Raw genomic sequence first — 11578 nt, 5'->3', positions numbered from 1 at the left:
CCCTATTTCTTCTTTTGCAATTGTGGACGATAATTATTACTCATAATTGTCTTTTAAAGGCTTACAGAATTATTCTATAAATGTCAAAGGCCATTAAAATGTTGAACTTATAGCATGCAATGTTGGTAACTTGAAATCATTTCAATTGCAGTTGGTATGTTTTTTGAAATGTGACACCAAATATTATGGGCAGCAAGACAATTAAAGTACCAGACAATCTGCAGAATCATACGTCCATGTCTACCTCACCATTCCCCTGTGTCCCTAACTACTATGAAATGTAAATGTTTTATTAAGCACCACACACAGAGAGATAAATCTGGGATTACAGGCATTACCCCAACAGTGCTGTCATAGCAGCACCTATCACAATGCCAATTTTCTCGCAAGCTTTTCCTTCCGAATCTGTGTTTCAAACAAATTCTGCTAAGACAAACATTGACAATTAACTGGGATGATAACAGCCGGGTTCGAAGATGTACTATTGGAATTAGACTTGCAAACAATGTCTTGAAAGGTAGGAGTAGGTTTTAAAAAAGGAACACAAAGGGTCAATAAAATGCATTAAATGCTTTCTTTCTTGCCTTTTTAAGACTCAGAATCAGTGTATTGTGTAAATATCTTCACTTATCAGTATATAAAAGGCAATCATTTTGATCTCAGTGCAGTTTTCAGACATTCTGCAGGACTTTCAAATATTTATTTTTTTGAAGAGCATCTTCTGTAGAAACATCTCTGCTGTGTCAACACTGATATGAACATATTTATATAACAAAATTGTACTATGAATGATGAATCACTTTGGCCTGCATGGATAATATAAAAAGAAGCAGAGATTATCAGGGCATGCAAAAGAATTATTGAAGAACATCAAGCTCAATATCATAGTGCTTTAAAATAATATAAAACATGAATGTAAATAATATATTTGCAAATAATACAAAATAAAAAGTATTTAAACTGTGGTAATCCTTCTGACAATGCTATATGTGTTGTCTTCTTGAAACTCTGTGGTTTGGCCCTCAGTGTGCAAAGAGAGGCTGCTGGAGTGGACAACATGAGGAACCTGGAGAACGACATAAGGTTTTGAGTTATATACACCAAACACTGGTAAACTTGAATTCTTTTGAGTTCATACATAACTGAGATGAAAACAAAAACTGAGATTCAAATTCTGGAGGCTTTCTGGAAATAAGTTGAGCTCAACATTAATGCAAGAGATAATGTAATCCAAGTCTACCAGCTTAAGCACAGGTCTGTTAGTTTGAGTGTGTGACTACAAACAGGGTATCAGAGCTTGAGTCAGAGCTGCTCCATGTCAGAAGTAATTGGGAGAAGGAGCTTAGTTTCTCATCTACACACATTTCACTTCCACCATATTTCTGTGAACTGTCACGGCTGGTATGGCAGGGGACCCCAGAATGCAGACAAGCAGGAAGCAACGTGGCGTGGTGAGTTGAAAAAAGGTTTAATAATCAAAAAGAAACTTGCAGGCAGACAGGTAGTTGCAGATGCAGGCATGGACAAACATAGGCAAAACAGGCTTGACAGAACAAGCTTGGCATAAACAGATGAACTGTGTCATTTTTCGCAAGGAATGAACAGAACCGATGTGTATATATGGAGCAAGGACCAGGTGAAACGAGGAGACTGAATACTTGGTGCAGGTGAACAGACAGGAGAGAACAAATGTGGCTAGAGCAGAAAAGAGACTCTTGAATACAAACTAATAGAAACATAACTAGAAAAACATGAAACTAAAGCATAACCAGTTTCAAAAACCTAACTTGACAAAACATGGACCAGAAGATAAAAACTAAAGCATGAGCATGAAAATAATAAACAGAAGCATGATAACTTCTCAAGAATGGGGTTAAACACAATCAGAATTTTATGAATAGGATCATCTGGGGGGAAAGTTGGCTCCCTTATGACCAAAATTATACATAGACCAGTTGAATTAATTTTGACTTTGTAGCAGGAGAGTAATAAAAAAAATGCAATGAGTGAGTGCTATTGACCAAAGCAACTTCAGTTTTCATTATATGGCCATTTTTTAACATTGATAGAGGTTTTCTACCCACAGTAACAATTTAAAAGGCAAAATAAAACTCTCACCATCTGATCTTACTTCATGATGATAAGAGGGTTAAAAGTGGCCACAGTTACAAATGTAATCTAAATGGATGTCTTTCAGTCACAACTTTTTTTTCCTGTTGATGGAACTATTGAAATCTGTAAATGAGAGCAGGTGTTTTGGAAATTCTACCAATATAAAATACAGTTTATGTAAGCAAAGACAAAAGAACAGAATAAAATGGTTGCTAAGCTATGGGGTAAACCATATATTTAGTGAATGATGTCATGACCTATGTATTTTTCAAACCTTATTTTAGACAAATTACAATAAATGACCAAGAACGAGCTCAAGTTAGAGATGTGAGCTTAGTTCAAAAATATTTAGGTAGTGAACTATGAACATGAATCAATTCATTTTAACTTGGCTGGGCTGAATTTAGAACTAGTTCTTGTTAAGGATGGACTGGCAAAGCACTGCCTGTGAATAAACCCAAAAGACACATTAAAAGTCATATCAATTTGTTATTCATTCAGCAAACTAGATGTCTGACAGGTCATGCCTTAGAGGCACAGTCATTCACTTTGACACTGATCAAGCAGAAATAATAAATATAATGAGAGTGCAATGAGAAGAAAAATAAACTTGTCATAGGGAGGTCAGAAATATTGAAACGCTTATAGACTTTAAATACTATATTGATTTTACTCACTCTTTGCAGCTATAACAGTTTCATTAAATAAAATCATTTTTGGATTTTATATAATGGGATAAATTGGACCAGTTAATCTTTTAAATTACCTTCAGGTGACAATTGTCTTTTTGTTGTAAATTGGCACAAAATAAATAAACTGAACAGATTTTGTCCATTTGAAATGAATTTTATAATCAGTTGAATGAATGATATCAATTGTCAAGCTGTGCGATGAGAGTCACACCTAAAGATCCATGAAGTTTCCTAATGTCTTGGCAGGTTGTTGCAGCTACAGAATAGTTTACATTTTTCAGCTTCAATTGGTCATGTTCTCTTAGGGCTCTCTTCCTTTCGCTCCCTGTCAGTATTTGTGTAGCTGTCTGGCTTGTTTCAAACCACCCTTACTTCCTGTATCTTACCTTGTGGAAGGTGTCAAAGTTCATCTGGCTGCGAGTTCCGATGATAACTTCACTGCTGCTCACATCTGCAGATTGAAAAAACTGTTTCATTTTCCTGGACTTTTCCTTTAAACAACTGCTGTACACCTCACTCTTGATTTAAGGTAGACCCAAGTGGCACTTCTCTTTAGATTTATCAAGCAAACTCAAATTATAATAATATTTTTTATCTGTGAAAGACTTTTATAATGCATTACCAAAATAGTGATGGAAGATGTTACAAACCATAAATTACAGGTCAGAAACTTGACTAACAGTAAGAGTTTTAGAATATCATTACAGAAAGGTTGAGTCTTCAGTCGGAGCTAAATGCCAAGGATTTCATGTTCTATATAATGATTTTATGTACGATAGGTTATGGAGTAATGACGAAAATTCTATCTGGAAGACTCACCCACTCCTCCAGCTTCATCCAATGGCTCCTCCATGCGTCTCCGCTCCATCCAATCAGCATCAAGTGCGCAGTAATCCTCAGCCAATGATCCTTCAAGGCTCCGCATTTGAAGGCCCTGTCCCAATACCCACACTACACCCTACGCCCCTCTATGAAGTGTTTACTTTGTACAAGTGCATGTAGGGGTTGATGTGCCCAGGTTACAAGCGTGCAAAATTGGAGAATTGGGACAGTAGGGGTTACATCATCAACTTGCACCTCTGCACCGTAACAGCGACATCAAAAAGGGCGGGAACCAGCGCTGTTTTCACAGTCTTGCTGCTAAAAAAAAACTATTTAAAACTGCAACAAGCAATTGTTTTGAGGAGAAGAAAGTGCAGGAAGCGAAGGAGGCTTATACAGCAGACTCTCACCGTGCCAGTGTTTGTTTGAAAGGTAACTTCAGTGTTATGGGCTACTGACTGCCCAGACTCACTCTGAACCCACTGGTATCTTTCAATGTTGAGCCTGGAAAACCAGTAAAAAAAAATTTTTGTCGGCTTGCTGTCTAAAGTTTACGGAGTTCTTATAATTCTGATTTGATGGCTGGTTACGTTGACGGTTGTGATTGGTTTTTGCTCAGAACGTCATCTACAGCAGTGAATTGTGGGTAATATACTTCGGCAAAGTCCGCTTAGATGCGGGCTTCGCCGAAGGGCGGATGGGGGGCAAAAAGTGGGCGGGGCTAAGGACCACTCTGGAGAATTGGGACACACTACGCACTCGAACCCATCAACGGGAACGCGCATTCAGGGTGGAAGTGCGAGTATTGGGACAGGGCTAAAGTCTCCTATTCATGGATCTCCCAGCTGTCAGCCAAGTTTTGACCCTCCTCCACCCCATCGGCTCCATCAGATTCTCATTTCCCTTACCATCAGGCCTCCTCTCCGTCACCAGTATCAGATCCCGGGGGGAAGACAATTCTAATTCTAATTCTGAGACGTTCAATCAAGTTCATGCATTATCAGCATTCATGTCTTCCTCTGGGGTCTGAGCGCCAAACAAATAAACATCCGCTGTGTAACTTCTTTAATTGCATTTTGTGTTTCTTATTGTGAGTCTCTACAGGATTGAGATGGCAGTAATGGATCGACATATATGAAACGACGTACATTTTGTGGGGAATTTTATTAGGAGTCTGCTGCTGGAACCACAATTTAGGGATAAACATGTGACATCAGAGGGAATAAAATATTTTAAAAGATACAGAAACACCACTTTCTTCTTTTGGCCAAAACCTGCTTAAGAAGCTGCAGTGGAAAACTGCCATGAGAGGGATCAAAATGTTAAATTATTTCTGGAAATCTAGGACACAGCATTGTCAGGGCTCAGCTGGAGAAGGAAAGTCTCTAAAGCAGTCAGAATGGGTGACTCTACAGTGGTGCCTCTGTTTACATGGTACAATGCAGAACTGTGGTCATGTCCCAGGCCCTGCTTGTTTTTTTAGCAAGTCACATAACTCACTGAAAATATAATTCTTTGAAAACAATAAAATTAATTGTTAAGAGGGCTTAACCTGTTAAACATCTGAAATTCTGAATAAAAATAAAAATGATCTACAGAAGCAAGTGTTATTAAAGATTTCTAAATAAAAATGTCCACCTCCAATACATACAGTGTACTGTTGAAGTACAGGTGCTTTCCAATTAGAGTATTATTAAAAAGTGTATTAATTTATGTAATTAAATTCAAAAGATGTAAACATTTCTTTAACATGTGTTACACACAGAGTGAAATATGTCATATCTGTTAATTTTTTAAGATTATGGCTTACAGCTAATTCAATCTGAAAAGACTCCCAAGGAAAAGGTTGGCAATTAGAAAAGTTTTAATGATGTGAAATTACATGGTTATTTCTTTGGCGCTCGGACCTGGGAGGAAGATATGAATGCTGAGAGTGAGATGAGCTAAGATGAACACTTCAAAGGTTTAGATTTAGAGATGTCTTCCCGCTGATCCGACACTGGTGGTGAATTGGCGGCCAGGGAGTGAGGAAGCCAGGAGTAGATGTGAAGGAAGATGGTGGAGGTGGGGTGGAGGAGGGATGAGCTCAGCTGATAAGCGAGGATGAACACAGCTGAAGGTCCTTTAAAAGCAAGGCGTCAGAAGGTGATGGATGGAGAATCAGGTGGAGAGGATGCTGATTGGAGGCCGGGAGATGTACAAAAAATCATTGGAAGGGGCGGGCGGTGAAGGTGTGTCTTTCATTCTGAATTTTCATCTAAACTCCGTTAAAAAGTAAATGCAGATTCTCAGAGAAAAAAGAATATTAAGTGAAACCAAAAAACAACATTTTTAACTTAGAAATATGATGCGGTGGCCTAAGCCATCATGTTGTGTCCTAAACATGGAAAGGCCTGCTGAATTGGCAGTTGTGTGGAAGACAACCACTGACACACTTAACAATGACAGTAAGTCACAAAAGCTCATTGTCAAGAAACCGGCTGTTAAAGCATGTATCCAAGCATGATAAAGAAAAATTTAGTTGAAGGAAAACCTATATAAAAAGGTGTACAGGAAACAGGGATAATTGCAGCCTTGAGAGAATTGTTCAGCAAAGTCCATTCAAGGATTTAGGACAGATTCACAAGCTGTTGGGACTGCAGCTGGAATAAATGCTTCAAGAATCTCCACAAAAAGTGTTAAGCCACTCCTGAACCAGAAACAATGTCAGAAGCATTCTAATTGGGCTAAAGAGAAAAAGGACTGGACTGGTACTCAGTGGTCCAAAACCCCTTTTCAAATGAAAGACAATTTTGCATTTCATTTGGAAATCAAGGTCCCAAATTCTGGAGGAAATGTAGAGAATGCAAGCACTGAATGCAAGCAGCTTGAGGTCCAGTATGAACCTTCTGATTATTTGGGGTGTCATGGTGCTGGTGTTGGTCCACTGTGCTTTACCAATGCAAAGATCAAAGAAGCCACCTTCCAGCAAATGTTTGAGCACTTCATACTTCCTTCTGCTGATGAGCGTTGTGGAGATGCTGCTTTCATTTTCCAGCAAGACTTGGAACCTGTGTGCACTGTCAGCAGTACCAATACCTGCTATGACCCTTAAGGTTGGCCAGCCAGCAAACTCACCTGGCCTAAACCCCATAGAAAAGCTATGGAGGATTGTCAAGAGGACGGTTAGAAAAACTTCATCCAAAAGGAGCCCCAACCATGTATTGAGTGCATATACTGTACAATCCAAGGACATGCTTTTCAGGTAGCTGATGATTATGTATTAAAACTCCTGCTTTTTTGCTCTAATGTAATTCTCAAATGTTCTGGAAAAATTAAGTTTGGGATTTCATTAGCTGTAAGCTTTAACTAGAAAGACTAATAGATATTGTATCTGTATGCATCAAGTCTACATTCCATGAGTTTTACATTTTGAAATGAATTAATAAAATCAATGAATGTTTTTTAATGATATTCTGATTAACTGAGATGGACCCAAACTGTTTTCATTCTGATTATTTCTATTACAATTGACAGGACATGTTGCATTCTGTTTGTAATTTATACTTCATTTACTGTGTCACAGGACTGCACAAACATTGTTTATACAATGTAGCTTTTACCCTGCATCCAAACCAGCAGGTAATATACTCTAACAGGACAAAGAGGAAAGATGTTCCAGAAGAGACAAATAATACAATTGGTGCTGCTCTGTTTAGTTCACATGTTTTAAAATGTGAAAGTGAAAGTAGTGCTTTATCAGGTAATTATAAAAAAAAACAATTCAAAATGAATAATTAATGTACCAATGTTTTTAATGTTTTTCACTTTCTCACCTGTTGCGTCCTCAGTGGAAAACCCCTGGTTGACATTCCCGCCTGTCGCCTCAGCAACCGAGCTTCCCCCAAACACTGATTGGTCGAACCTGCAAAAGCCCATGAGGATAGTCCAATGAAAGAGATTACCTTTAGCTGAGAAACGGTGAAGTCACATTGTCAGAAGCCATGTTGCTGCAAACATGCAATTTCTAATCCGACAGAGCAGCAGTATATCAGAGGCCCCCTGTATTGTTCTCAGCATAAAGTGCACTGACAGATAAAAAATGAGCATCGTCATATTTCTTTCACTCAGCTTTATTAGAGCCAGCCAAAATTCCTCAAATGTGGCTCTGAAATTTGAGAGAAAAATGCTGACAAATAAAATGCTTCACGCATTAGCGTTGACTGTACGAGTCTTAATGACATTGTAATGAATTATGAAGACTTTTTCAAATTCATGTCTCATAACGAAGATCAATAAGGGCCTTTTCATTCTCAAACATTGTCATAGCATATCAACAGTCATGCTGAGTCTTCAAAGTAGCTTGAATATAAACGAAAGCTCAACATCTTTGTAGGAAAGTACTTTTCTTCAAACCATCGTTTAAAATTTGCTGCATAAAAACAAATGCAAAAGAAACAGCTGTCAAATCCTACCTTACTGCCTCCTGTGGACTTTTTTCTGAAAAGTAAAAAAAAATTGTATTTTGAGTAATCAAGTGCTAACTTTATTATTATGACAGCATAGTGCATAGTATCTCTCAGTATGCTCACTCCATCTACAGTACAACAATAAGAAAGCTGTAAATATCCTGCTGTTTATTTGCTTTGGGCTCTGTACTGATATCATTGCCTCCGGTTGGTTTGTAGCACAGTAGTAAAAGTTGAGCATTTATGAGTTTTGTTAACATGGCTTTATGGGTTGCATTTCCCAAAGGTGCTCATGGTCATGGCAAAAGAGCTGCAATATTATGAAGCTGCAGATGGCTCTTGCCTCAGGAGAGATCTGAACTCTCCCCTTTACAGAAGGAAAAACTCACCTGTAATTACCCTTTAAATCAATGCTGTCATTAGCTAAACTCTTCTTTAGATCCATTCTCCTATCTCGGTAATTTGAAAGCAGGCATTACGCCTCAGTGAGACGGATTACACAAAGAGATGTTTTGTGTTCTGGAAGCATACGTTCTCTGACATTTGAAATATCCAGTGAATTTTATTTAAATTACTAAGGGTTATTCCTTCAAAGTTTCAAGACTGGAGCAAGGGCAGTAATAATTGAGGCCTGAGATGTTTTAGGTATTGGAAGGTCACAGCTGCTTTAGGTTAATCCCTCAGATCCAAACCAGACCCATGTTTAGCAGTGGTCCAGAATTTGTGCAGGGGATTACAACGAATTAAAATGTTTGAGTCTTTATGTTATCCTACGGAAACAGGCATCTTTCCCCTTCCAGAACAAGAATCCCGGACTTTATCACAGCTAGGTCTTAATTATGCTAAATGTTATTATTACTAATGATACGACATTAAGACTGATATTCACATTATGAGAGTGCGGGAGGTATTAACATTTATGTGACAACAAAATAGGCCACAAAACTGCCCTTAAGTCATAGAAGCTGATAAAGAGTTAATCAAAGACTTTTCTAATTTAGTCAAGAATGGCTGCACACTTTAGTCATGTCCTCTCTTGCTCCAAAAAGGTCATGTTTGTTTTAGTCTCCATATGTTACAATGAAATTTTTGTTTTTCAATTTTCAATAATAATAATTTTCTGTATTGTAAGACAGTTACATTACTGTGGAGAAGGCAACCGACTGTACATATACATATAAATATATATATACATATACCTATGTGGGAATTCCAACCCAGGGCCTTCTTGCTGCAAGGCAACAGCATTTCATAGCTAATCATGGCATTTAAATTTGTTCTGGTGTTTCCTAATTTGGCTATTAATTATTTATGAATTGTTCTGCTGTTTTTACTTGAACCTAAGATAGACTTTAGCCTTGACTAAAAGAAGCACAAAGTATTATTTCAAAGATAAATATGTCCTATTTAACATGGCATTTTCAATTTAATGCACCTAAACCCAAGAATTAAAAATACAACTGAGATATGACGAATACCTTTTTAATTCATTGATGCTGGTAAATATTTTTGAGCTTTAGGTGAAGGAGTTAATTCCTATTTTCATCATCATTAACAGCAACAATGAGTACATAGTATATTTCCAATAATACCTCACTATTCCCATGTCCAGAATAACCTGTGCTCTCTGTGCAGCCATGTATTACAGTAGATTGTGTCCATTCAAAACATACTGACTCATTTAGCAGAAGCCAAGCTTGAGTCAGGACCTCATGTTCCCAAAGGCACAGTACACTTTTTCCAGCATGACAACAGCTGTGATCCTGTTTGCAAGCAGAATGATAACCTGTCCAAGGTTACTTCCTACGCACACAGAGTAACATCAGGACAAAGCTTCTTTGTTTTACCGAAACTGCAACATGCAAAGGTTTGAGAGCTTCCGGAAGTGTAGAACAGGTTTTACCAAGGCTGACAAATGGCTTTTTATTCATTTTCTATTTCTTTTAGCTGTTGTTGTTGTGTTAGTTGTTTGTTTTTTGATGCTATTTAGAAGTTCACATTGGCAAATAAAGTTTTAAGAAATAGGTAGCAAAGATACTGCAAAAAATCAATGTTAAAAGTTCTGTTATTCTCAGTGTAATTGTAAGCTACACATCAATCATTCTAAAACATTATAATGTAACTAAAAATCATTTCTGTTCTTTCTTCCTCCGTATTCTTCGCCTTTTTGTTTTGTTTCAACACCCAGACCTCTACAAACCTCTAACCTTTTTAGCTGTTCTTTTCTGGTGCGTACAGTGATCTGTTGACAACTAATGTTCTGCTTTTGTCAGAAAAGATGCTGCATGCCCTTGTTGAAGGCTACCAAAGGGCTGTCCCAGCATGCACCTAGCCACCTCTGTGCTACATTATAGTTTAATCACAGTTTCTGAGGTGGAAAATTGTGGGCTGAGCTGGTATTTGTTCACTTAGAGCAATTTAAGGAAGGAGAAAAGTGCCTACTTGCTTTTCTCCTTTGTCTGTAGCAGAGGACAGTGCAGAGGGAGAGCAACACAAGCAGCAGAAGAGCGGCAAGAGAGGCGCTTACTGCCACCAGGACTGTGCAGTCATCCTCTTCCTCCAACACCTCTGCGACTGAAGAGAAAAGGTCACATCATTGTTTTATTACAGATCATTGAAGCAATGGAAATGCTCTGAAATTGAGTTACAGATATGCAGACAAAAAGAGGAGAGACCAGAGAAAGATTTGTATTTTAGTCACAATGGTGATGAAAATAGATAGCAGGGTAAGATAGAAAATGCGTTTTCAAAGCTGTGGTCCTTTCAGCTGTTTTCAACCTGTACACTACTATGATTCAAACTCATGCTGTTTCAGTTTCATAACCCTTTCCTTTTCTCCTCTCCTCTTTTATAACAGCTGCACTCTGTGATGATTCACATGCTTCCCAAAACAGAAGGGGAATGAAAAGGGTAACAGATTAAAATGAAACAGAAAATCCTTCAAGGAATTCAAGACATGTTTCTTATATGCATACGTACAGTACAGACCAAAAGTTTGGAAATACCTTCTCATTCAAAGAGTTTTCTTTATTTTCATGACTATGAATATTGTAGCTTCACACTGAAGGCATCAAAACTATGAATTAACACATGTGGAATTATATACTGAACAACAAAGTGTGAAACAACTGAAAATATGTCTTATATTCTAGGTTCTTCAAAGTAGCCACCTTTTGCTTTGATTACTGCTTCGCACACTCTTGGCATTCTGTTGATGAGCTTCAAGAGGTAGTCACCTGAAATGGTTTTCACTTCACAGGTGTGCCCTGTCAGGTTTAAGTGGAATTACAAGCCTTATAAATGGGGTTGGGACCATCAGTTGTGTGTGCAGGAGGTGGATAAAGTACACAGCTGATGGTCCTACTGAATAGACTGTTAGAAATTGTATTATGGCAAGAAAAAAGCAGCTAAGTAAAGACAAACGAGTGGCCATCATTACTTTACGAAATTAAGGTCAGTCAGTCCGAACAATTGGGAAAACTTTGGAAACGTCCCCAAGTGCAG

At 38.0% G+C, this 11578-nt stretch overlaps 1 protein-coding gene across 4 annotated transcripts in view; it reads right to left on the bottom strand.

The window, feature by feature from the left end:
• Positions 1 to 637: 637 nt before the first annotated feature.
• The window catches only part of igsf5b (immunoglobulin superfamily, member 5b), a 32550-nt gene continuing 21609 nt past the window's right edge, over positions 638 to 11578 (bottom strand). For 2 of the 4 annotated variants that reach the window (XM_047392336.1, XM_047392337.1), the window contains 5 exons: positions 10517 to 10648; positions 8081 to 8105; positions 7442 to 7530; positions 3191 to 3255; positions 638 to 1066 (listed from right to left, as the gene is read on the bottom strand). In XM_047392336.1, the coding sequence (XP_047248292.1) occupies positions 956 to 1066; positions 3191 to 3255; positions 7442 to 7530; positions 8081 to 8105; positions 10517 to 10648 (422 nt within the window). In that variant the 3' untranslated portion in view covers positions 638 to 955. The remainder of the gene's footprint in view (positions 1067 to 3190; positions 3256 to 7441; positions 7531 to 8080; positions 8106 to 10516; positions 10649 to 11578) is intronic. The other 2 variants (XM_047392333.1, XM_047392335.1) reach the window with 1 other exon arrangement.

The sequence above is a fragment of the Girardinichthys multiradiatus genome, chromosome 18 (genome assembly GCF_021462225.1).
Source record: "Girardinichthys multiradiatus isolate DD_20200921_A chromosome 18, DD_fGirMul_XY1, whole genome shotgun sequence".
In the NCBI taxonomy this organism is placed as follows: Eukaryota; Metazoa; Chordata; class Actinopteri; order Cyprinodontiformes; family Goodeidae; genus Girardinichthys; species Girardinichthys multiradiatus.
This window is presented reverse-complemented; position numbering and strand designations above follow the sequence as displayed.